This window comes from Uncinocarpus reesii, genomic scaffold (genome assembly GCF_000003515.1).
Source record: "Uncinocarpus reesii 1704 scaffold_3 genomic scaffold, whole genome shotgun sequence".
NCBI classification, from domain to species: Eukaryota; Fungi; Ascomycota; class Eurotiomycetes; order Onygenales; family Onygenaceae; genus Uncinocarpus; species Uncinocarpus reesii.
The window spans coordinates 3,675,516-3,701,063 of NW_003052498.1; the positions used below are offsets into that span (position 1 = coordinate 3,675,516).

General features: G+C 51.7%; 8 protein-coding genes across 8 annotated transcripts; 4 read left to right on the plus strand and 4 right to left on the minus strand.

Moving 5' to 3' along the window:
• Positions 1 to 668: 668 nt before the first annotated feature.
• UREG_06032 (3-deoxy-7-phosphoheptulonate synthase) lies at positions 669 to 2,004 on the minus strand (the record flags this gene model as incomplete). The annotated part of the gene is made up of 4 exons (XM_002585297.1): positions 669 to 829; positions 903 to 1,805; positions 1,874 to 1,928; positions 1,990 to 2,004. 4 exons carry the CDS (start codon positions 2,002 to 2,004, stop codon positions 669 to 671), a joined length of 1,134 nt encoding a protein of 377 aa, XP_002585343.1.
• Positions 2,005 to 2,274: 270 nt separating this feature from the next.
• On the minus strand, positions 2,275 to 6,237 carry UREG_06033 (uncharacterized protein; the record flags this gene model as incomplete). The annotated part of the gene is made up of 5 exons (XM_002585298.1): positions 2,275 to 2,613; positions 2,669 to 5,462; positions 5,634 to 5,815; positions 5,839 to 6,067; positions 6,125 to 6,237. 5 exons carry the CDS (start codon positions 6,235 to 6,237, stop codon positions 2,275 to 2,277), a joined length of 3,657 nt encoding a protein of 1,218 aa, XP_002585344.1.
• Positions 6,238 to 6,923: 686 nt separating this feature from the next.
• Positions 6,924 to 8,075, plus strand: UREG_06034 (uncharacterized protein; the record flags this gene model as incomplete). Its single annotated transcript, XM_002585299.1, has 1 exon — positions 6,924 to 8,075. The coding sequence occupies one exon, from the start codon at positions 6,924 to 6,926 to the stop codon at positions 8,073 to 8,075; it is 1,152 nt and encodes a 383-aa protein (XP_002585345.1).
• A 596-nt stretch (positions 8,076 to 8,671) lies between these two features.
• On the minus strand, positions 8,672 to 11,812 carry UREG_06035 (cytochrome c1; the record flags this gene model as incomplete). Its single annotated transcript, XM_002585300.1, has 9 exons — positions 8,672 to 8,940; positions 9,022 to 9,419; positions 9,612 to 9,766; positions 9,874 to 10,138; positions 10,386 to 10,435; positions 10,500 to 10,649; positions 10,871 to 11,247; positions 11,437 to 11,492; positions 11,541 to 11,812. The coding sequence occupies 9 exons, from the start codon at positions 11,810 to 11,812 to the stop codon at positions 8,672 to 8,674; spliced, it is 1,992 nt and encodes a 663-aa protein (XP_002585346.1).
• A 1,944-nt stretch (positions 11,813 to 13,756) lies between these two features.
• UREG_06036 (uncharacterized protein) lies at positions 13,757 to 16,245 on the plus strand (the record flags this gene model as incomplete). The annotated part of the gene is made up of 5 exons (XM_002585301.1): positions 13,757 to 14,424; positions 14,479 to 15,183; positions 15,239 to 15,368; positions 15,462 to 16,094; positions 16,168 to 16,245. The coding sequence occupies 5 exons, from the start codon at positions 13,757 to 13,759 to the stop codon at positions 16,243 to 16,245; spliced, it is 2,214 nt and encodes a 737-aa protein (XP_002585347.1).
• Positions 16,246 to 16,624: 379 nt separating this feature from the next.
• On the plus strand, positions 16,625 to 19,393 carry UREG_06037 (uncharacterized protein; the record flags this gene model as incomplete). Its single annotated transcript, XM_002585302.1, has 3 exons — positions 16,625 to 16,733; positions 16,793 to 19,026; positions 19,118 to 19,393. 3 exons carry the CDS (start codon positions 16,625 to 16,627, stop codon positions 19,391 to 19,393), a joined length of 2,619 nt encoding a protein of 872 aa, XP_002585348.1.
• A 673-nt stretch (positions 19,394 to 20,066) lies between these two features.
• On the minus strand, positions 20,067 to 22,315 carry UREG_06038 (uncharacterized protein; the record flags this gene model as incomplete). The annotated part of the gene is made up of 4 exons (XM_002585303.1): positions 20,067 to 20,426; positions 20,678 to 20,873; positions 20,951 to 22,029; positions 22,091 to 22,315. 4 exons carry the CDS (start codon positions 22,313 to 22,315, stop codon positions 20,067 to 20,069), a joined length of 1,860 nt encoding a protein of 619 aa, XP_002585349.1.
• Positions 22,316 to 22,619: 304 nt separating this feature from the next.
• On the plus strand, positions 22,620 to 25,470 carry UREG_06039 (uncharacterized protein; the record flags this gene model as incomplete). Its single annotated transcript, XM_002585304.1, has 4 exons — positions 22,620 to 23,132; positions 23,195 to 23,513; positions 24,047 to 24,112; positions 24,200 to 25,470. 4 exons carry the CDS (start codon positions 22,620 to 22,622, stop codon positions 25,468 to 25,470), a joined length of 2,169 nt encoding a protein of 722 aa, XP_002585350.1.
• Between the last annotated feature and the right edge of the window lie 78 nt (positions 25,471 to 25,548).

Below are 25,548 nucleotides of genomic sequence, written 5' to 3' on the forward strand. Positions count from 1 at the left end.
GTTTTGCATGGGTATATATTGAATTGCTTTTGTCACGACCGGTTCATTCGCTTGGCTTGTTCTGGTGCATTTTCAAAATGGGCCTTTTGTTTCTTTTGGATTTTCGGCATTGTTCATGGTTACTTGGTCGTTCTCGGATATACCCCCTTTATACTCAACCTGCTTTTGTGGGCTGCCGTTCTTTTCCATACTTTACAATTGAGCACTGTTCTGTTGAGGGCTACGTTTGGTATCAAGAAATCAGGAATCAGGTGAACTCGCTTTCCGAGCGTGCGATAGTTGTAGAACTTTTATCAAGAAAACTAATCTCAATGACTATTATACCCGAAAAGTCCAAATGTTTCCTGGCAAACAGGCATCGAGCGCAGATACTAATTCCTAGTAAGATTCATTTTTTCTCCCTTTTTGCAATGTCTGCTCTTCTGCACCCGACTCCATATAATGCAAACTTTTTAAAACTTGAGCTGCTGGGACCACACGTATTAGATAACACGATGACATGCGAGGTAGGCGAAGCTAGCTTGGAAAACAGCAATGTTCAAGTCATGTGTGTAGACGTTGGCGAGACCGGCTTCAGCTTGAAGACTACGCCAGGCGCCTATTCATTATTTCCGGCCAGTGAGTGGTGGTGGGTGGTTCACTGACCCAGAAGCGCATTTCGAATTGGATTACGAGCTAGACTTCTCCGCCTGAAGGGCCTGTCGCTTGGTGACTGCCTCGGCGAGAGTGGCGAGCACGGATTCAGTGTCCTCCCAGCCAATGCAGGCATCAGTGATGCTGACACCATATTTGAGGCCGGCTTTGCCAGAAGGGGAGACGGGTTGATTCCCTGTTGATTGGGGTGGAAAAGCGTCAGTGTATCGACGGACAAGGAGCTTCATGGTCAGTCAGCGGAGACGCACCTTCATTAATATGGCTTTCAACCATGACGCCCATGATGGCATCTTCCCCAGCAGCAATCTGTTCCGCAACGACCTTTGCAACCTTGGGCTGGTTCTTGTGGTTCTTCTCCGAGTTGCCGTGGCTGCAGTCAACCATCAGCCTGGCAGAGAGGCCCTTTTCGGTGAGCCTCTTCTTCGCGGCGGCAATGGACGCTTCATCATAGTTGGGCCCCTTCTTTCCACCGCGCAGGATCACGAAGCAATCTTCATTGCCCATTGTGCCCACGATGGCGACCACGCCGGGCTTCGTGACGCTCAAGAAGTGATGTGGATGTTTGACAGCGCCAATCGCATCCACAGCCACATCCAGGGAGCCGTCGGTGCCGTTCTTGAACCCCACGGGGAAGGAGAGTCCGCTGGCAAGTTCGCGGTGGAGTTGCGACTCGGTGGTTCGCGCACCGACGGCGCCGACAGAGAGCAGGTCGGCAAGGAACTGGGGGGAGATGGTGTCGAGCATCTCACTGGCAAGGGGCATTCCCTTGTCGGTGAGGTCGACGAACAGCTGCCTGGCAATGCGGAGACCCTTGTTGATCTGGAAGGAATTGTCGACGTCCGGGTCATTGATGAGGCCCTTCCAGCCAACCGTGGTGCGGGGCTTCTCGAGGTAAGATCGCATCACGATGAAGAGCTGGTCCTTGTATTTCTCCTTGAGCTTGAGCAGGCGGCCGCAGTAGTCCAGGGCGGCCTCGGGGTCGTGGATCGAGCAGGGCCCGACGATGACCATGAGGCGGTTCTTGGGGTCGATGCCGTTCACAATAGCACTCGCCTCTTCTCTGGACATCAAGACGGTCTTCTTGGAGCGCGGCGTCTGCGAGATCTCATGCTGGAGGAGGTTGGGCGGCGTCAGCGGGTTGTAGCCGCGGACTGCACGACAAGCAGGCAACGGTCAGTCATGGGCTCAAGGGAGTCAGCCGGGGGCAGGAGTTACAGACCCCGCCAGTCTTCTGCGTGGCTCCTGTTGCCGACATTTGTATTCTCGATGTGCCACTGCAGGTCATCGGCGTCAGTAACGAGCTGTGCCCAAGGGGGCGTTGGGCGCGGGGCTCACCGTTTGGGATGCCATTGCGGGCGTGGATGGCGGGGTGCGGGAGTGAAGCAGAGAAGATACTCGTTGATTGAAATGGAATCGCGGAGAACAGCTGGTCGAGTTAACCCTTGAGGCCGAAGATGGCTGTTGTGTTTTTATGCTGTTGAGTCATAGATGGCTCGGACGAAAGTAGTTCGATATTCACAACTAAAAGAGCTAACTACGCCTCTAACTATTTATTAGACTTGCAACTAGGAGATATTGTCCGATACCGGGCCGAGCATCCTTGGACCTTTTAGTTAACTATCAGATCAACACATGCTCGCCGTCCTTCTCGCACTCTGTCTTTGCATCCTCGATCCGCCGGCACATTCGCTTTCGGTTCTGGTCCCGCGTTGCAGCCAGACGCCCAATTGCATTCGACGGATTGTCCAGCGCCTCCCGATAGTCGTCCAGTTGGCGCGAAATCTTCCGAGTCATCTGTGCCAGCGTCCGTTCAACCGGCTCGATCTGCGCGCGGATCCTCATCGCTCGCTCCTCGTGGGTGTCCTCCAGCTGCTCAATGATCCTGGCACCTCCATTCTGATAGACACTGACAACATCCGCAATGGCACTTTCTTCGTCTGCCAAATGTCGCACTAGGCGCTGCATAGCAATCAGCAATCAGCAATCAGAGGGGTTCGGCGGCTGAGTGACCTACATTGCTTGCTTGCAATAAAATATCTAGGGTGGCCTGGTTCGTGCCTCGCAGCCGCTCCTGCCATTCACTGGCGGCGCAGTCGCAGTTGGTTTCGGACGAGGTCGTGGCTAAACTTGATGTGATGTAGCTTTCCGTTTCATCTGCAGTCCGGGGACCATCGCGCTCGTGGCTGCTGCGATGCCATGCTCTGAAATTCCCGATTGAGCGTGTAGTGAAAGGAATTGCGGCTGGCTTCGCACTCGCTGGAAAAGTCCGACCTGAAAGGTCGGAACTAAGAAACATCGGGGCGTCCCCTTCCAGGTCACTTTCTGGCCATGCGTTCTCCTTGTCATCTGAACTGTCTCCTCGAAGGGGGCTGTCCTTTGCTCGAGAACGCGTTTGCATTTGGTTGTCTCCCCGGCATGGCTTCGCCAGCCTAGTTTTTGTGCTCGCTTTGGGATGAGGACTGCCGTTCTCATCAACAGTTTGACCAGTGCATTTGACAGGGAAGACTTCATCCTCGGGCGATACATGGCCCCAGGCACGCGAGTATGGCCCAGCCCGGCGGGTTCTGTCGCTGCCCATGCCAGGTATGCTCTTATCCACGGAATCACTGCTTCGTTGAACGCGCGCTTCCATTTGCATGTCCTTGCCAATTCCTGCCTTCTCATAGCCACTTTTGCTCCCGTGGCAACTCTCAGTTTTGGCGGTGTTTCCTTGCTCTGTTTTCGCCTTGTCTTTTGAGTATATGGCGTCCCAATCTTCCTTGCTGGAGCTTAGATCACCCGGAATCTCCTCACCGGCATTTGCCTTGTGTCCCGTGGCGTTTTGCCGGGCAATAAAGAGAGATACGTTTCTGGAAACTTCAGATGTCTTTGCGGCATTGGTTGCGTTCTCGTCTTTTGGAACAGTGTCGTCCTCCTCGACGGGTTTTCTCTTGGATGACGGTCGATATGGGCGGACAAGTTTTGCATCTTTGATCAAACCTGCCAGTGTATTGCCCCAGGCCATTCCTCTGTTGTGACCAGCCTTTAAACGTTTATTCGCCCGCGCATCTTCGTCGGTGTTGCGTCCTGAAGCGGCCGATACTGTGTCGCCATGTGAAGACACGTTCTTTCGCTTCGATGCCGGCGATGCGTATGGGTCTGCTCCCTGGCCGGGTGATTTGCTGGGACATGCAAACAGTAGCCGTAATTCTTCGTCCAGGAAGGTATCGTCTTGCAGCATCTTGGCTGCTGGGAAAGGACCGAGGCTGAGGGTAATGCTCTCAGTGTCGCCCCCAGGTTCGGCTTGGGCAGTTGGGGCCTCCAAGGCTGGGAGAGCTGCACCCTGATCGACTGTTCCCGCTGTGGTGGTGACATCTGGAGTACTCGATTCGATTGGATCGTCAGAGACACCTAGTAGACGGAGCGGCTGCTTTGCTACAGCCAGTTCTGGGTCGGCTTTCGCTACAGGTGCTTTTTTCTTGCGCAGTGAAGCCAGCGTCGCCGGCACGCCCTGCTTTGAGGCTGTCTTCCTTCGTGGCACAGACTGGATCTGCAGCGGCTGGGGGCTCAGAGAGAGCATCGGCTGGACAGCCCGTCTGGCGCCTGTGGACGCTGGCCGTTGCTTGTGCGTCCGCTTCTGCTGCTTTGGCCTGCTGGGCTGCGGCTCGTCGTCGGGCGCAACTCGCAGGTCCTCGTCCCAATCCACGTTGTCCGCCCTCGAGACGGGACCGCTGACCCTGTGGAGGGGCCGCTTCAGCCTCGAGCCGTCTCCGTCCTGCATGTCGCGGGCGCAGTTGGATCCTCGCCCGGCGGACGGCGTGTTGTCGTGGGCTGAGAGAAGCGAGCGGTCGAGCTGCGGGTGTCTTACCGCTTTGAGCAAGTCGGCCTCCCCGCCCGCCGACGACCTCATCGCACAATGTCGCTGCTCGGTCGCCTGGTCTGCAGCACTGATGGCGGGTTTCGGGCGCGCTGTGGTCTCTGGTCTGCTGGTTTCAGACGGTGCAGAGCTGTGGTCGGGCGGTGGCAGCTCCACGGCCGCAGACGAGGCGACTCTGCCCGTTCGTTTCGCTGGGAGTTCGGCGTGCCCGGCTACGATGTCGCTCGCTGCGGACTCGCCATTGCTGGGCATGCTGAGGTCGATCGCAGTCGATGTAGCACATCGTGCCGCCGTGATCTGTGTCGAGGCCGGCATCCCCTGGCCGCGAGAATCAAAAGGTGCTTGCGACAATTGCTGAGCGGACTGCATAGAAGCAACCAATTCACTTTCTACCGCGTGCCTGAGCTCCAAGTCCGAGAAGTGGACGTTTATCTGTTCGACGTTCGCGGGCAATCCGTCTCTGCTGTAGTGCGTGCCAGCAATCAGATGCATGCAGAGGCGCGGCTTGTCCGTGACGCTTCTCACACTACGAATGGAGTTTCGAGGGATATCAAAGAACTGGGCTCGGCCGTCGCTGATGATAAACAAGGTGACTTGTTCCGGTTTCAATGCGATTCCGAATGCCTGGTCCCGAAGACTGACGCTGTCGCTATGGCCTCCCCAGAACTGGAGACCCGACCGTGCCCTCTGCACGTACGAACAGTAGCCCGGCTGAGGGCTGCTTGGGGCGATATATCCGTCGATATAGCCTGTTAGGACGCTGAAACACTCGAACAACACATGCGGCGTGCTCCCGACCTTAGGCCCCCAGTGGCATATGTCCTCGTCCGTGCCTGGTGGCCAAAGCGATGCAGGATCGGGGCACACCGGCTTGAGTTGCTGGATTATCAACGCGGCCGTGAATTTCAAATCGTAATCCGCACCGCCGTTCAAGACTATTGCGCCGATTCGCCTAGGGGGAACAGAATCATGTTAGATGCGCGCTCCAAGCATGCAGTTCGGTGTTATACCTTAGATCTGCTCCAAATTGTAAGAAACGGTCTTGGTTCGCTTTGCTGCCAACGAGCAGCTCGACAATAAACTGTCCGCTCTATCTTCAAGTCAGGATCGGCCAGAAACACACAAGAGGGGGAATGGCGTGATATTTACCCATCTGCGCGCTTCCAATGGGCTCTCTCTCAGCAACGACTCGAAGACGGCCCTGCCACACTTGTCTCCGAGCCCTGACTTTCTCTGGTATGCGGCAAGCCCAGATCCGGAGCCGTGTCCGTTCCGTGCCTTATCCGTCAGATTTCGTACTGATTCCTACCCAAATATCAGCAGCAAACCTCCACGACGGACGTCAGGACTGGGAGGCCTACAAGCAGGAGATGTAAGCCCTTGTCCCTCGCCGCGCAAGGTTTTGATCTGAGGAACAAGTCGACTATGAATCCGAAAGAAGTGGCATCCAGCCTCTCACAGGGTCCCTTTTCAAGCAACAACAGAACGTCTGGCAACCGCGATGCGTCTCCGCTCCTGTGATAGCGCTGGAACAGTTCGATGGCCTGTGTCGGGATCCTGGAGCAGAGATTAGAATCCGCAGAGCAATATTTGAGGGTTGCGGACAAAACTCACACCACGTCCTCGCCAGGCTTGGTGGTTTCGATGGCGTTTTGGAGGGCTTCGAGGACTTCAGTCATGCAGTGGGCTTCCACGGCCGGGTGCTGCGTTGATCCTGCGGAACCCATATCATCATCACATAGAGATGGACATGTAAAAGGCTACCAGGAATTGATCAATATCACGTCTCATCACAGATGGAGAGGGAGAACAAACACAGTGGGATGATTGATACGAATGATGTGTACTAGACAGAGAGCCGTAGAAACAATGCTTTGTTCCACTTGTGTTGTAACTGTGGTCGTGTTGAGCGTGAACACTTTTTAGGATGATATATGTAGTTAACTGGATGACTAGTTATATTAAAACGAATAGCTTCACACTGTCACTATCGCGTCAATCCAACTTGATAGATGCTGGCTTTGAGGCCTACATGGACTATTGGAGATTCCACAATGCATCGCCCGCTGGTTTAAGTTACTCGTTGCTCAACTCCTCGAGCAGTTCTCGCATTGATCCCAAGATGCACCGGCGGGACTCGGCCGTGACAGTCCATCCGAGAGTGTCTCCAGCTGCGGACACAAGGCGTGAACTAACAACTAGTTAGTTCTTGCTAGTTAACGGTGAGTTGGAGACAATCCATGCCCAGGCAGCCAGTTTGCGCCAGCTGCAACGCTCCAAGCTGAGTCCACGGCCTTTTTTCGTCCGGATCTCTGACTGAGTAGAGATATATATATATATATATATCCACATCCCCGTCAACCGCTCTCCGTTGTGAGATCACCATCCCAGTTGCAGCCGCTCGCAGACCAGCATGCCGCCGAAAAAGGCCCCCAGCGAAGCACCGCCCGATGCCCTGGCCAGCACCGCAGCCACCCTGGACGAGGGCCCTCTGCGCACCCCGTGGTACTATTTCCAGGGGAGGACTTCCACCCCGATACCCGCTGCTCCCATCCCGCAGATATCGGCCGCGAGGCAACGGGCCGCCGCCCATGACCATGCGCTCGACGTCGATGCCCTGCTGGAGCAGCACCCGCGCCAGGACGGGCTGCTCCAGCAGCAGACGGTGCTCTACCTCGCATACGGCTCCAACATGAGCTCCGAGACGTTCCGCAACACCCGTCGCATCGTGCCGCTGGCCCAGATCAACGTCTGCGTGCCGGATCTGTCGCTCACCTTTGACCTGCCCGGCATTCCCTACCTCGAGCCCTGTTTCGCCGGGACCCAGTACCGAGATCCCCAGACCGGCCAGCCCCTGTATCCCCACGGCCATTTTGCACCGCACACTGATCCCTCGCGCGACGACCGCGACGGCGACGACAAAGGCTCGCTGCTGCGCTCCGACGACTCGGCCCTCGACGACACCAACGTCTGGCGCGGCCCGCTCGTCGGCGTCGTCTACGAAGTCACCCTGGCGGACTACGCGCGCATTATCGCCACAGAAGGCGGCGGCGCCTCGTACATCGACGTCGCCATAGACTGCTATCCCTTTCCCCCCGATTACGATCCCTCGCAGCCCGTCCCCGCCCGCCCGTCCACAGCCCCCTTCCGCGCCCACACCCTGCTCTCGCCCGCCAACAACCCCAAGCGCAATGCCGGCGCCGGGACCTCCCACCGGGCCCGCCATCCCACGTACTCCCAGCCCTCGCCGCGCTATAAATCCCTCCTCGTCAGCGGCGCAAAGGAGCATAACCTGCCAGTCGCGTATCGCACCTATCTCGCCTCCCTCCACGCATATCGGATCACCTCCCTCAGACAGCGCGTGGGGCAGATACTGCTGTCCCTGCTGTGGTTGGTCCCCTTGCTCACCACCATGTCGCTCGGGAGGACCTTGAGCGACGAGAAAGGAAAGGCACCGTGGTGGCTGGCCAAACTGCAAAATGCGACATTCGAAGGACTCTGGTGGAGCTATGATCTAATCTTTCGACCTCTGTTTGGCGATGGAGAGAGGACCGCGGGGACGTAGCCGGTTCATATGCCGGGAAAATACCATTTAGACTACGGCGACATTGTATATTCTGATTGTGAAAGACCTACTATATAGACTGTTTCGATAAGAATTGGAATCCCATAAACAAGATTTCTTTTGTATCTAACATCCCACACTGTTTTTACAAGTGATGCCTCCGGGCCAGCCTAGGTCGGAGAGGAGAATAATGCTTCAGAATCATGTCACCGCATTCCTGTAACTGGTCTTGGAACAAATGAAATGTATACACCGGGGGTCGGACTGCGTACGGAGTAAGGATGACAGCAACGGGATAAAAAGGGGGAAAAAAATTGAGGGTAACGAAGAACTTTATAATTACACAGATACAAAAACCACCAGCTCACCACCCTTCGTGGGTTTCCAGACCTCGCTCTTTTCTTTTTCAATGTCTAAAACTGGCTAGAACGATGATATATTTTTCTCCGGAGAGGGCTTGTGCATACGCTTAACAGGGCAGGGCGGCTCTTGCAGGCAAAAGGAGGGGATGTTGACAGCTTCATGCGGCCAGTTCGCCGTTCCACCAGGCCCTAAGCTTGATATGCAATTGGTCATTCTGTCATATCGTACCTGGCTTATCTCTTCTTGCCCACGGGAGGAGAGTAGACGATCTGGCGGGTCTTGATTGGTGCCCATTTGTATCTCCTGACCCAGACGCTGATCGCGAAGAGCGTTCCGGCAATGACGAGTGTCTTGAGGCCCATCTTCTTCCGATCGTCCATCTCCGGTTCCGCCGCCCAGTTGAGGAATTCGGTCACATCCTTGGCCATTTGGGAGGTCGTCGCAGGGGTTCCATCTTCATACTCGACAAGACCGTCAAACAGAACACGTGCCATCGCAATGCCTATTGCACATCGTTAGCTCGCTGATAGATAAAAGCAGGGACAACACCGCCGGGCCGACGTGTGATGCAGTGACTTCGTACCAGTTCCGGGGAAATAAGGGTTAAAGTTCAATCCTTCCTGCACACTAGCTCCCGCTGGTGGCTCATCGGGGTATCCGGTCAACAAGTTGAAGATGTAATCGCAGCCTCCATGTCTAGCCTTAACAATCAAACTGAGATCGGGTGGCAATGCACCGTTATTCGCTGCGCGAGCGGCTTCGTCGTTCTTGTATGGAGGAGGAATATAATCGGAGAGTTTTCCGGGGCGCTTCTCGATTTCTCCCTGGTCGTTGGGTTCGGTGTCATATTCATTTTCCTCAGCCATAGCCTTCATTTCATCGACGGTGTGCATGGTGCCAACAAACGAACGCCATGGGACGCGGGTAAGGGAGTGGCACTGCGCGCAAACTTCACGGTACACTTGGAAACCACGTCGAAGGCTGTAACAGTTAAAACACAAAGTGAGCCAATGGCATTGCTTAGGGGAGACAGTGGGCATACGCACGCTGCATGATCAAAAGTCCGGTAGAATTTAGCGTGTTCCCAAGGGTAGGCTGTGGCATGCAACCTAGACTCAAAAATTTAGTGAACGATGCCACAGGCCGCCGGAAAACTCCGAAGAGACCACTCACCCCTCTTCAGCCGGAGTCATTGCTTGCAGCTGGGGCCCATAGAGATGGTAGTACCATGCTGCAACTCCGAGTGTGGCCGCGGTGGCAGCGGAAGCGGTCAAAGTCAGGTAAAATGGAGATTCGGATGCGGAGCTGGCCTTGGAGGAAGAGGATCGCTAAAAACGGGGAATTAGCCGGAACAGATCGCTAAAAGAGCAGGCCAAAAAGCATCTTTCGATTGAGCGAGCGCCCAATGGCACGCCATCAACGGGATCAAACGCACCGTGGTTGTCTGGCGGAAGGACTGTCGAGCGAAAGCCTTGGAGGGCACGCTTCGCAGGAGCGACCGGGCCAACATGATGTGAAATGTGAGTGGGATCAAGGAACCCCGCCAATCAGTGCAGCACTGACGAAGGACTGGCTCGGACAGGGACGGGGGGCGGCGCGAGGCGATGGCGAGAGCAGCACAGAGACGCAGCGATGAAAGATGTTGTTCGAAAGTCGAAGTTGCGAGCATTTTGGGCGGCGGGAAAGCGGTGTGATTGGTGCTTGGCGCAGGTTAACAACATGCCGGCGCTGATTGGCTGGCGGCTCGTCGTCGGCAGAACGGCGCCGGCGAGGTGAATCTGAAGCGAAAGAGACGACGGTGGCAGATGAGGAGACGGGACGGGGAACATTCGAAGCAAGCACGATGCTGGCTAACTGGTTTCTGCCCGGCTGCGCTGCTCGCCCTCGACGCCCCTGCCCAGCGCCGCGACGGCTTCCTCGACGCTGCAGCACGCATCGGTCGCATACAGCACCAGCGACAGGGCAGGCAGTCGCCGCAGCGTGCGGCCGCTCAGTCCCTGGTCCGATCACGATCAGCTCTCTGTCCTTTCCGTGATGCCTGGGAGGAGGGAATACTCATACCACGCTGGCGTGTGCAATGTCGCCCAGCCGCTTCGGGATCGACTCCGGGAACAGTTGATACCACAGCACCATTTCATATCGAGGGAGCACGAGGGTCTCAGCGGGCTGGGCGATGTATTCCAATGCGGACTCCGGATTGCTCGGGTCACGCTGCACCACGTCAACAGTGCAGCCCCGAATCAGGCCGCATTGGCTGAGGCTTTCCAAGCAGCTCCGGAATATCTCGTATATCTCCTTTGCCGACGGTGGCGGCACGAATTGCTTGATATCGATTCGGTCGACAAATGCTGCATCCTAATATGAAAAAAAAAACCCCCCATCTGATGTGAGCACTGGAAGGAGAGCATACGCAGGGACCGGATCCCCCTTACCAAAGCCGTGAAGAGGTTGCTGGTGCAGAACACCACGACGTTAGGGTGATGTCTCAGCCGATCTAACGCGGTAAGCAGCGAGTTCACTGCGCGCATGGCGTCTAGCGGGTCATTTCCAACGAGCGATTGCTCTCTTTTTGCAGTCAGCGTCTCCACTTCATCGATGAAGACACATACCAGGGTCTCGGGCTCTTGGTCAAGCAGTGACTCGATGGCGCCGAACATTCTTGTGACAAGCTTGCCGCTTTCACTGAAGAACCTGCTACCCAATGCGTTTGCGTTGATTTCGACAAGCTTGCTTTGGGGGAACTGCTTTCCGAGCCGAATTGCCAGTTTCTGGGCCAGCGCTCGGCTGGAAGGCATGTTAGCTGCCGAATCTAAGCCATTAGTGTTGGCAATCCAAGATTCCACTTGCCATAGACTTGTCTTTCCGGTCCCTGGTGGTCCATAGAGCAGTACCACTCGGTTCCAATTGATCACCCAGGTGTCGAGCTTCCGCCAGGAGAAGGTCACTAAGTAGAGATTCTAAGCCATGCTAGCTTCAAGCAACGGCGTGGGCAACCTACCCATCCGACTGATTGCCCGCAGGAGGGTGGACGGGATTGGCTGTTCAAACAAGAGTCTGCAAAAGCAATCAGCTCTTATCCGCATGGCATGGCGCAGTACGTACGTCTCCCAGATACCATCCAACCCTTTGTTCGGCAAAGCAATGATGCGTGCTTGTGGCTCGTCCTCCGAATCTTCGCTCGTATGTTGGGACAGTAGCTCTAGGTCTTGGGAATGCAGTTGGTACGCTTGAACGTCGAGGTCTACCTCGCATAGGCGATAGGCGCCGCTTTCCGCTTGCGTGTTGGTGCATTCAACCACCTTGACAGACTCCAGGCATTGGGAATAGCTGCTGTGGAAGCCGTCTTCTCCGCAGTCAGCCCTGGCGGCGTTCATCGCAAGGAGCAGGGCACTTCACCAAAGGACAGGATCTCCTGGCCCAGGGCCAAGACAGCGAAGTTTTCAGTGAGCCATGCTTTCATCTCATCCCGGACCTAGCAGAGTCATGAGCGCGGCTGCAGCAGCCGAGGGGTGGAACTGCTCACTATGTCTGTTCGGATAATCACATTTTCTGCCGCTGCTTTCACTCGAGCTTCGATGTGAAGGCAAGGCCTGTCAATGCCCTGCAGAGGCGCCGCATCTCCCATGATGGCAATCTACGTTGATAGGTATCAGGCGAAGTTGTGGTGGAAGACGAGGTAGCTTGGGCGAGTGAAGTGAGATGAGGCAAGACGGCGAGCATCCTCACACGGTAACTAGTTACTCTGTAGTTGACCGCATTCCTTGTCCTTCATCACCATCCTGGCCTTTTCTACTGCTATAACTTATTTGACTGGTATCTACACTGTTGCCATCTTTGAAATGTAAAAATCATTGGCTGTCGATAAAGAGCACAACAACACCGCTGTTATTCTTGACCAGCATCGCTATGAGCTTGATCGTGGCTGGCACCCTTTCAGCTCTACAGTCGAGTTCAAGCATTGCCCGTCCATGTCGATATGCGTGTTGGCCGAGATAACTAACGAGCTATCTAACAAGTTAACTAACTAAACATGACTTCACCAAGCATTCGGGGCTCAGCCTGGGCGAGCTCACCTATGATATAGGTGATCCACAGTTCAACAATATTCACAGTACAATGATATTGTTCATCAACAAGGCCACTCTTGCTCTCAATTCAATAATTTGACCACCATGATGTGATGAAATCCCCTAGCAAAGTTGTAAATAGTAGCAAGTTGTTTAGAGAAATGCTGAAAAGAAATAAATCTACATGATAATTGTGCTCCCTCTGTATTGAAGAAGTCAGTCACTTGGTGATCAATCAGGGTCCGGTTAAATGGACACCCCATTTGGCCTTACATAAGCAATTTATCAGGGCTCTAAGCCTAATCAGGCAATAACCCTTGGTTAAATGGACACCCCTTTCAACTCTTGGTGTGAAATTTGTATTATATAAGCATACCTGGCATGGAGGAAGGATAACCTGATCTTGTGATTTTCTCGGGGCCATCTCCACCATAATGTACAGAGTACTCCAACAGAGTATCCCCATCACAGGATGACTGGTGATGACATAGGGAACAGGTAAATATATATTCACAGATATTGTGCTAAAAATCTCAATTTTGTAATTTATTATTGCAGATTTGAAGGGCTTGGCCTTGTTGAGCATGATGCTGCTGGGTGGGTGAGTGGTAGGTTGGGCAATTATGTAAGGTAGCAAGAGGTGTCCATTTCACCAAGGGTTTTTCCTCAATTAGGCTTAGACTGCTTATGTAAAGTGGTATGGGGTGTCCATCTAACCAGACCCATCAATCAGTGGATGATTAACCACATGCAGAGAATTGGCCAGAATGGATTGTCTGGTAGAAGGGGTATGGACTCTAATTTCTGTTCCATTGAATATGCAAGGCGTCTGCGGTATTTTTTATTCCATTGGTTATTGGGCAAACAATGTGGGCAGTGGCAAAAGGGAGCTATATTTGGCCTTTGAATCTCAATCTGGACGCTTGCATGGCAAAGGGGCTGATTTGTTGTTTGCAGGAGGTGTGCTTGATTCTCTTCCCAAATGGGGTCTGTACATGCTCAATTGCTCAGTTGTCCTGCATGTAGTCAGCCTATTATTCTGGACTCTGCTTTTTTCCTTTTCTTTCCTTTTCTCCTCATTTCTTTTCTGGACAACGCAGACATAAGCCTGTTCTCCCCCCGCCACGGGAACCCCTCTCCAGGCTCTCCCTCACTCCTTTTGGTTTCTAGCCACTTTTATCCTCAAAGCACTTTACATACCACCCACAGTTGACCATTTCGATTGCACGCTTAATCAAACTCCGTTGCATTATGGATACCCATGATGTCTCTGACGCCCCAGAGTACTTGCAGTTACTGCGAGGGCACCAGAAGACTCTTCGAAATGCGCAGTCTCGCAAGGGTCAGCGGCCCAGGCCAACCAAGTCGCGGGAAGAGATAATAATGCAGTTCCAGTTTCGACAAATGATGAAGGATAATACACCAATGAGAGGAGATCTCATCCGTTCGTCTTTTGTTCCTCCTGCATACAATCCCTGCATTACGCCATTGAAAGACTTGGAAAAAGCTATGATTAAGGACCTCACTCTTGAAACCCACCATCGTGGTTCGTATCTCCTGCTAAGAGCAGTTACATCGACGGACGTGTTGACGGCGGTCATGGTGATTGTGGAGGATGAGGAACGAAATGTCCTCATGTTGCAGCTATACAATCAAGCGAATGAATTTTCTGCCGATAGTCACATTTCCGAAGGAACGGCCATTATCGTGAAGGAGCCATATTTGAAGGTCATGTCTGATGGGGACTATGGGCTCCGAGTCGACCATCTTTCTGATGTCGTGTTTATCCCGGAATATGACAGCCGAGTTCCGCTGCGTTGGAGACAACAGCGTATAAAGGAGGAGACAACCGCCGGTGATTGGAAGACGACAGGCAATGACTTTTTCAACGAAGCTAGGTATCACTTTGCTATTGAATGGTATGACACTAATAGATAGTCCCATATATACAAAACCAAAACTAAGAGGAATAGTTACTCCAAGGCTCTGGACTCCTCCCCGACAGATGACGAGGCAGTTATCATAAAACTCAATCGTGCCCTCACATTTCTAAAAACTCACCAATTCGACGCAGCTCTCCGCGATCTGGATGTAGCATCCACAGGCCCCAAACCGTCCGAGAAGGCCCTCTTCCGCAAATCACAGGCTCTGTATTGTCTCCGGAGGTTTCGGGAGTCCTGTGACGTTCATACGGTGCTCAGTAGGGAATACCCAGAAAACAGCGCCGCGAAGAGAGAGTTTGCCCGGGCCATGGCACGACTTGCTGAACAGGAGAGCGGTAAATATCAATTTAAGCGGTTGCAGCTAGAAGCCAGGAAAATTCGTCCACCAAAACTCGATCATGCAACTTATATCGGCCCTGTGGCGGTGCAGCCCACCGAGTCTCGCGGACGCGGCTTATTCACGACAGAAGCAGTCAAGGCGGGAGATCTTCTCTTCTGCGAGAAAGCATTTGCTTATGCTTTTTATGATTCCGATGCTGCCAATAAGGTTCTTCCGCTTCTGATCAACGCGCAGACAGGGGCCATGACCATGGGTTCGCAGGCGGAACTCATTGAGAACATCGTTCAAGAGATTTACAAGAATCCGTCTCTAATGCCAATCTTCACTGGCCTTTATCATGGCTCGTATGAGCCTGTTAATGTTACAGAAGTAGATGACAAACCAGTTGTTGATACGTAAGTCGCTCACCGTACGTCTAATATGAAGCTGGCTAATGATACCTTTTTGTAGCTTCCTCGCTGAACGCATCATGTCATTGAATTGCTTTGGCTGTCCAACCTCCTCTCGCGAGTCTCATATGCGCCTTCTGAAAGAAGAGGCGCAGTCGGAAAATAGAGCCGAGCGGTTTCGCTCCTGTGGCGTTTGGCCTCTAGCATCCCACATCAACCATTCTTGTTACAGTAACGCCCGGCGCTCGTTTATCGGAGACATGATGATCGTACGTGCTTCGCAGGATCTCGCTCCGAACACTGAAATCACATTCTGGTATCGATCCCCGCTCGACAACAAATACAACGAGACCCATATGGACCTGAAGCACTGGGGCTTCAAGTGCAGTTGTGTTATATGCCAAGATCGTCAAGCAACCGTTAAGGCGGATTTGAGAATGCGAACAAAACTCAGAGCCGACATGTTGAAACTTTTTCAAAACAGCAAGAGATCAAGTCCAGCTAAACTCGAAGCTCTTCTCTCGCGATTCGTAGAGACATATAGTCAGCCAGCCCCTGAGGTGCCTCGCCTTGGCATGTGGGATCCGTACCTGGCTCTTTCACGGATGTATGCGGCGTATAACCAACCGCACAAGGCCATTGAATTTACATTGAAAACGCTCGAATCACTTGGCTACACCATCAAAGGCGGGAATCTTCCCCGTACCTCAGGCTTGCCACTTCTTGTTGAGAAATGGGGATTGATGACGGATAGTCTTGTTGGATGTTGGATGGGTCTTTCCAATGCCTATCGCGAGGTGGCGCCGGACCTTGCGGATCAAGCGGAGAAGTATGCCAGGATTACTTACCGGGTTTGTGTCGGTGAGGATGAAACTTTTGACGAAACGTACTCCTCGGAGCGGCCTAATGGTCCTCTTGTCAGTTGAGAGAGCAGGTTGTGAATCTGCTGAAATGTAGCTAGTTAGTTAATCTGCGTAAACGGAAATCAAGATCTCACTCATCGCAACCAGGACCTGTACTGCCGTCCTCAAGTTTGTAACGACTTGGGCGGGAGAAGACGAAGCGTAATAGCCAGCTAGCTAGATAGCAGCGGAACGTTTAGGGACAGCTGAAAGAAATAAAAACTACAAATTGATTACGCTTTATTTCCACTCTGTAACTTGTAGTTATACATCCCTGGTTCGCCAAAACCTTCCTCGAGCTTCAGGCGTTTGGCCCCAAACAGTCGAACTTCCGCAACTCACCAGTATTCTTAGCCAGCCCTAAACGTTCTCCTGTTTTGATCTTGTGGATTATCTTGCAAACGACATTGGCACTGATCCTGCCTTGCTGCCTGGATCACCGGGTCCGAGAGCTACATCATGGTTGCAAATCACCGGTCCGAATCCTCTCCTCCCACCCAGCCCTGACCTGTCCAGGCCGTTTGAATAAAACGACAGCTTGAGCCATGGCGTCGCAACCAAAGCCAAAAGGGCCTTCGAAAAGCCCTCGCAGGGATGTTCTGGCATCCCTAAAGCTAGCACAGGTGGAAATCATGAAGCCTGTATTACCAGCGGGTAGGTATCCCCCGCTTGTAGCAAATCCAGGAGAAGATTCCCACTGACCTACGAGAAAGAGTTGATGGCTACCATCCTAGATTATCTCGCGCCGCCCGATCTCATCCGAATGGCCAGGACCTCGAGGCGGATGCACGAAATGGTATACGAAGATTCGCGCTGGGTCCGGTTGCTGAAACAGATGGGCTACTGGAATGAGCTTGATGCTAGAAGGCATGCCGAGGGGAATCGTCCACAATCCAATGGAAGACCTAGGGCTCCAACGCTGCAAGGACAGCTAGCAAAACACAATAACTTGCCTGCCGTGCCAGTCAGCTCTAAACCGCCCGATGGCCCGACTCAGGAAGGGTTTGACACGGTGCATTTTGGAGGCCCAGCTGCAGTCCAGGAACAGCCCAACGACGTCGTCAGTATCTTAGATTCAGTGAAGTCTATACGAGGTAGGGCTAGGGAGGAGTATGGCAAGGTCCATGCGGCTTTATACCCGTTCTACAAGGACATCATGCAATCCGAAGAAACTACCAACTGCCTGGTTTTTAAAACCCAACATGGACCCGAACAACAGGCCAAATTGCTGTCCCAGCTACTGTCATTTTCCCAAAGTGACCAAAGTCTCGGTTGGGATGAGCGTTCCCGGAAACTTTCCAGTGTAATATCTGAGTTTGAAACAGCAGCGCTTCGGGAATTCAGAATTGGTTACGAGAGCGGGGATATTGATGGGTTGACGCAGAAATATGCTCACGTATTAGTGGCTCTTAATGGTGGTGGTGCTGCCATCGAGCTGTTCTTGCACCACAATAATATCCTGGCTCGAAAATCTGACTTTGGAGATCCGATAGACTGCTTGAAGAACGGCACCGTTTCTTTGGAACACACTCAGGCATTCCTTACACGTCTCAGTGTCGCGGTCAACGAGGAGATATCAATTATCAATCGATGTTTTGCAAAATGTCCGGGTTTGGCTTCGTCCTTTCTACAAAAGGTCGCCCAAAGCGTTTTATCTCCTTATTTCAGTACGCTATTTGATGACATCCATACTCAAAATTCAAGCTCTTATCTGCGAGCCGTGTCTGGAACCTTTGTGCAAACTTTGAATTTTGCCCAAGACCTGAATCAGATCAACGATTCCGCCAATGATTTTAGTGAGGCTGCTATCCACATGGTGATGGATACTTTTGAGCCACACGTGGAATTGTACCTGACCGAAGAGCTCAATGAATTTCGAAAACATTCAGAAACCGTGGTCACTGATTGGGATCGTCAGTTATCAGAGCATGCCGCATCCACAGAATCATTTTATATGTCGAATGTGAACAGACAGGCGGATAAAAAGGACTTTCTAACATCTTTCAAGAAGGTGCTCATGGCCCCGGTGAATATACTCCCTGGGTTTTCGAAATCAAATGGGACGAAAGCCGAGACTGTCGACAAGTCAACTGGGAGCCTTGGGCCTATAGGGACTTCTCACATTAATAGATCGTCGACAATCATCGTCCCCGTTCCGACGCCGCCAACGCCAAGTGAAGCCCCTACAACCGAGCTAGCCGCCAAAGCAGCCATTATAAATTCTAAACTCGAAGGGATCCGTACGCTCTTCAGCATTGAAGTGGCCCTTAATCTTGTGCACGCCGCAAAGTCAAGCCTGGAAAGAGCCGCACAGTTCGTTAAAATAAAAGGGGAATTGGGCAAGGCAGCACAGCAACAATGCGAGCTAATATTCATTTCTTTGTTGCAAATCCTTGGCCACCGGCATGTCATAGCCGGCTTTGACAAGGCCGTTGAACATCTTTCGGCTTATGATCCTCGACAGCATAGTAGCGAGGAGAAAGCGGGAGTCGAGCCACTGGTTACGTTTTTAGAGCTGGTTAATGTGGGCGATCTAATCCTGCAAATGATGGACGTCTTCTACGAGCAAGAATTGATTGGGGCTAAGCTGACGGATCGAAGTGATTTTCTCAATCCGGCTGTGAAGGAGAAGAAACGCTTTGAACAGTTGCTCGATGAACGCGTTGCTGCAGGGTTGAACAAAGGTATTGACGTCCTTATGGAGGAGGTAGAGTATATACTTGCAACCAAGCAGCCAGCATCGGATTTCAACCCAGAAGCGGCTGATCCACTTACTCAAACCGTTGATATTGGGCCGAGTGACGCGGCAGAATCCATCGTGCGGATAGTTTCGTCCCACACACAAATGCTGGTTGGTAGCACCGACAAGAGCACCTTGGATGTGTTTAATCAGGAGGTTGGACTCCGTCTTTTCGCCAGTCTATGCAAGCACCTTAAACGACAGCGTGTGAGTGTGATGGGATCAATCAAACTAATAAGGTGGGGATGCAGCCTATCCTATTCTTTTACATCTGACTTTCCATGCTAATCAAGATGAGAACAGCGATATGAACCACTACTTTGCGTTCATCCAGTCGATGCGAAACGATCAACTGCTGCTATACTTCACCGCCCTAAGGGAACTGTCGCAGGTGTATTTGATTGATCCGTCCGACTCGAAAGAAATGGCAACCATCATCGCAGACGTGGACCGGTTCAAGGGCATCTTGCGCGCGGAGGAAGTGTACGAATTTGCGGAGAGAAGAGCGGATTGGTACCAGGTCAAAAGGGATGTTGAGCGGGCCATGTTTGGCATTGGGTGCATTGTCATATAACCACGGATTCGTCGATAACTCCAGCGCCTTTCGCAAGGTCGTATCTGGCCTGTTCACTGGCTGTCGACCTTTTTCCCTCCCAGCTCGCGTGAATAGCAAACAGGACAAACCGATGCAAACAAGCAAACATCTCGGAGCTACGTAGGCCCGTGGAGCTGACTAAGCGCAATCATTGTCACCGCCAAACTCCTCATTCTGCCAGATATCTGAATTGGGTTTCGATTGAAGCTTCGCTGTGGTGGCGATGAGCCCGACATTCTCTCGCGCTCTCAAAGGCTATGCAGCTAATATGCTTGAGTTGGTTACCTCGTCTCCCTACATGTCGCATCTCCAGATTACCGGCTGATTTGAATGGGCGAAAATGAGAGCCTTGGCGCTCATCACCTTGCTCACACCGCTAACATGGGAATGTACTCGTTGTGGTCAATTGGCTCCGAGCTGGGGAAATCCCCGCGATGAAGCCCCCATCAACGAAACCATCGCCATTTTTAATCATTACCGGGACCAGCATGATTCGCCTCGCTTGATATGGGATGACGACCTGGCGCAAGATGCCTTAGCTTGGGCGAGCCAGTGCCGTGCTAGATATGAGGTACGGTGACAGAAACGAGTTTTGCAATACTTTAGCCTACTGATAATGGTTCTGACATAGATATCACCATCTGGCGAAACCCTAGCCTACAACGAGCCTAATATAACCTCCGCAGTTAATTCTTGGATGGCTCAGCGACGCAAGTATGATTACGGGGACCCTGGTTTTGGCTATGGTACATCCTCCTTTACGCAGGTCGTATGGAGGAATACTAGTGCCGTCGGCTGCGCCGAATATGATTGCGGCCATGAACCTCATTTTAGCCCCAAGTCTCCTCATCATCATGAGGGAAAGGCTGTCGGGCTCTTCTACGTGTGCCGTTTTTGGCCGCGTGGGAATATCGTCGGGAACAATGAGTTTGAACGGAACGTGAAGCAAATGAATCAACCGCATGAGGGTAGTGCTTTCCGGTATAGATACCATCGGGTTTGGGTTCGGATTCTGCTTGTATTAGCGCTGGCTATGAATCTGTCCAGCCTATCATGGCTGGATTACGTTCAAGTTTTGTCGTCGTAATTGGGCCTTACCACCCTAGTTTCAAGTAATACTCTGTATGGATCTATAAAGCTTTCCGTTGCGCATAGTACGGAAGGTCTCGCGACTGGATTATACAAATGCCATCAACCTGGAACTCTGGGAGTAAATCAATGTCGCCAGATTCTAACAGCCTTGTCCCGTCCACCGCTTCCTACTTTCTCCCCGTCTGGGCTCCAGTCTACGGCATAGACTTCGTCTTGATGGCCTGGGAGGTCCATGGCCAGTTTGCCAGTTCGTACGTCCCACACTTTGAGCGTCGTGTCTTTGGACGATGAAACAAGGAGTCGGGAGTCTGCTGAGAAGCAGCATTGATATACTGCACCAACATGCCCGCGTAGAGAGGATATAAACCTAGAATGGGGTTAATATGAAGGATCAAAACATCTGAGAAGATAGAAAGCGGGGGATAGGGAACAGGGAACCCTTACTTTCCATCTCGAGCATTCCATAGCTTCACATGGTTGTCGAAACTGGCCGACGCAATATAGGCACCATCAGGGGAAAATGTAACATGGTTGACTTCTTTTTGGTGTCCGAGCATACGGGCGATGGGCTTATTCGAAGACGCGGGATCCCACAGGAACATCGTGAAATCATCGCTGGCCGATACCAGCCTCTCCGTGACTTTCCCATTGATGGTTGCGGCTTTTTCAAATCGTTGCTTGGCCGTTGCAATCCGGTCCACATCGGACTCCGGGGCAACTTTGTTATGCTCGTAAAAGGAGGTGCGGAGCACGAAATCGGTGGACAAAGCAAGATGGTTCACGCGGTGGGTGTGTGAAGACAGAGTCTGTATTAGGCTGCCATCCTTGGGATTCCATATCTTGATGGTTTTGTCATGCGAGGATGTGTAAATCCTTCCAGTCCCGCCCCATCTAACACATGAGACCGAACCTTTGTGGCCCGTGAGTACACTTTCAATGCGCTTCGACACAACATCCCATATTCGAACGGTCGAATCCTTGGAGGAAGAAGCTAACCTGGGCCTTCCAGGTTCCTGTAAATGGTAAGGTTCCCATGCTAAACTCATAATCCATTTCGAATGGCCCTTCAAGGGAGCGCCCAAGGCTTGCCCTGTGTTTGGATCCCATAGTCGGACTGTGTTGTCCATGCTGCCAGTCGCTAGTATCTTATCATTGGGCGACCAGCTGACCACCAAAACCCAGCTCGAATGACCTTTCAGTGTGTAAACGGGCGTTCCAGTATCACAATCCCAAATCCGCGCTGTGGAGTCCCCACTACCGGTGGCCATGCGTGAAGAAGATGCGGGGGAAAATGATGTGGATAAAATTGCTTCACCATGCCCCGCTATTGAAGCAGAGCATCGTGATACGGCTTTGACACGGAAAACGGCTTGAGGCGTGTATTGAAGGTGGATGATATCTTCAGACGTCTTGAGACCAGGCTTCAGAAGGGTTTGATAGATATCAGTTAAGATATCGATCGCGTCGTCCGTTTCGCCCTCTGGCCTGTACGAAAACCGATACGGGACTCGTTCATGATCCTCCTACAGTCTCGGTAAGCATCGAAAACCAGATTAGGCTGAGCTATGAATAAACCATACCTACATTTCCTTGTAGCGTATTAAGCAGAATTTCCAGATTCCTAACCGTTGCATCAGCAACAGGGATAGCGACAGCCGCGCCGGAGGCTTTCCCTGTTCCCTGGTCGAAGAATTGCACTCGAATGCTTCCAAGATTATCCGGGATCGCTTGGACTTCTTGCTGCTGTTTCGCCCTCTCTGAAGCCTCCAGGCGTTGGCGCTTGCTGGGGGGAGGGATTACAGTGGCCATTTTCGAATACCGTTACATCCGATCTCGCGTCTCTTGTGCTGCGATGGAAACGGTCGCTCGACTGGATGTTCACTGTTCTGCGGCGGTTTTTCGCTGATGAAATATTGCGCGGGAAGTGCGCTAGTCCCGGCGGGGAAAGGTGCCTGATGGCCAGATAAGATAAGATCGCGCGTATCTCAACCTCCATCGTCGAGTTTGGACAATGCACACTCAACATCACCCGGCATGAGAGACCGGATTGCAGTCCACCGCTTGCTCGACAACCACATGAGGTGCTACGAGAGGCTGCTACATCGCTGCAGAGATGCCGTCGACGGTGCTCTCTTCTCGGACATGCTCTGGCTGGAGCTCCAACAAACGTTCAACAACCGCCTACACGACCCCCAGTGGGCGACCAAGGACCGGGAGGCCAACAACAACAGCGACAAGCATTAGTAGCCAGGACATAATTTGCGCCATCAGTGAATCTCGAGGAATATGCCCTACGGTTGGGCTCGCCTTTGTCAACATCGCTACCTCCGAGGCTATTTTGTGCCAAATCTGTGACAGCCAAACTTATGCCCGTACCATCCAGAAATTAGCCGTGCTTGAACCTACGGAAATCCTGTTCATGAAGACCGCGAAGGAACCGAGGTCAAAGCTCTACTCCATCGTGGAAGAAAATTTGCCGCAACTCGCAGTCACAACAATTGACCGACGGTACTGGGCAGAAAAATCAGGCCATGAATATGTCGACCAGCTGGCATTCAAGGATGATCTTGAATCAATCAAAATCTCTTTAGAGGGCAACTATTTTGCTGCTTGCTGTCTTGCGGCTGTATGTCTCGCGGCGTCTTCGCTCCGTAACTACCTGGCCGTGGATCGACTAATCTTGAAAAGGCTCTCTCATATATTGAATTTGAAATGTCAAAAACGTTTGCAACTCATTCGCTCCGGATAAAGTACGAACCTTCAGACGGATCAATGATGGTCGATCTAGCCACGATCATATCCCTAGAGCTAATACAAAACTTGCAGAATACCAAGTCAAAGGACTGCCTTTTCGGAGTTTTAAATGAAACCCTTACTCCAATGGGCGCTCGATTACTTCGCAGTAATATCTTACAACCTTCGACGGAAAAATCTAAGTTACTAGGTAGATATGATGCTGTCGAAGAGCTTGGAACAAGTGAAGACATGTTCCATGCTGTTAGAGAAGGTTTGTCTGTTGCCACTTTACTCAGGGCCCAATCGCTGAAGTTGATATCGTAGCCCTAAAAGGTTTTGTGGATTCAGATAGAGTGTTAACAGCCGTGAGTGCTACTCACAACCACCTTGAACTCCTGCTGACGACCTTAGTTGACCGTAATACCAACAAAGGTTACATTTGAGCATGCAGAGCAATCAATCAACAATACAATCATGTTAAAGACCTATATATCTTTAATCAGGCCTATATATGAATCTTTGACGGGCTCGAAAAGTGATCTCCTTGTGGCTATTCGAAATGTAATTATTCATTGACCCACTCTCGGAATAAGATGCTCACTGATTGTTAGCTCTGCGCGCCTTCGCAGTATGAAGTCATCCAATCGCTCCTTGATTCAACCTTGAATGCGGATGTTACATATCAATCCCGTCCGCTTGACTTGCGAAACCAACGTACTTATGCTGTGAAGGTACCATTGACCCATTGACATGTTCTCGGAATCTCAAGACTAACCATGCAGGCTGGTGTTAATAGTTTACTAGACGTTGCAAGGCAAAGCTACAAAGAAGCAAATAATGACGTGAATGAGCTTGCATCTCATCTCGCAGGTATGCTAACTCATCCATCCTGCTCTTTACCTACCTCCCAATTTTCGTTTTCTTTACCAGAATTGCGTATTTTTCTAATATGGCCAGAGGCCCATAACCTTGCTCTTGATTTACGATTTGAAGCAGCACGTCAGTACTATTTTCGACTGCCAGTTTCCGATTTAGAAGACAGGCAGCTACCAGACATCTTCATCAACATCTTTCAGAAAAAAGCCTACGTAGAGTTTCAAACTCTTGAACTCGTGAAACTAAACCAAAAAATCACGGACTCTCACAACGAGGTTATCAACATGAGTGACCGAAGCATACAAGAGCTCATCGAGGTTATTAGACCTGAAATATCCGTCTTATTTCGCATCAGCGAAGGACTTGCCATGCTAGATATGCTAGCCACATTTGCCCAGCTTGTAGCAGTTCGCGATTATATCCGTCCTGAAATAACAGACACTCTTGCTATCAAATCGGGCAGGCATCCAATTCGGGAAAAGATACATCACAGCAAATTTGTCCCAAACGACGCGTACGCCACCCGGCAATCCCGATTTCAGATCATTACTGGATGCAACATGAGCGGTAAAAGCACATATATACGCTCCCTGGCCCTCATGACTGTGATGGCCCAGATTGGATGTTTCGTGCCCGCGCAGTACGCCTCTTTCCCAATCGTTAATCAGCTTTTTGCCCGCGTTTCGGCCGATGATAGTGCCGAAGCTAATGTATCCACTTTTTCTGCTGAAATGCGTGAAATGGCATTTATACTCCGCAATATCGGGCCTCGAAGTATGGTTATTGTCGACGAACTTGGTCGTGGAACTAGTACAGTTGACGGCCTTTCCATCGCTATCGCTATTTCAGAAGCGCTTGTAGATAGCCATGCTCTCGTCTGGTTTGCCACCCACTTTCATGAATTGGCTCGGATTCTTGCTCACAGAAACGGGGTGGTAAATCTACACTTGGCGGTGGAGATGTCGAACCCGACCTCAACAATGACGATGTTATACAAAATTGCAGACGGATATGCTCAGGATAAACATTACGGTCTTGCATTTGCAAGGTTCCTCTCCTTCCCTCCTGAGCTTTTAGAGACCGCTCAAACTGTGTCGCAGAAATTAAATTTGAAATCCGCTGACCAACGCAGGAGCCTGAAGCAAATCGCCATCGCCAAACGGAGACAACTTCTTCTCGCGTTACGCGAACAGCTCTTCCAAGCCAGGGACGGGATGATGAAGGGGGACGAATTGAGAACATGGCTAAAGAAATTGCAAGATGAGTTTACTATGCGAATGGCAGATCTTGAAACAGAGATGGTCATGGCCACGGATGGAGAAAATACTAGAAGAGGGCGTGCAACAGACTGAAACAGAGGATACTCCCCCTAATGAATGACGATACAATAGTGATTGCATGTCTATTGATGAAATGACAGATGTAACCAG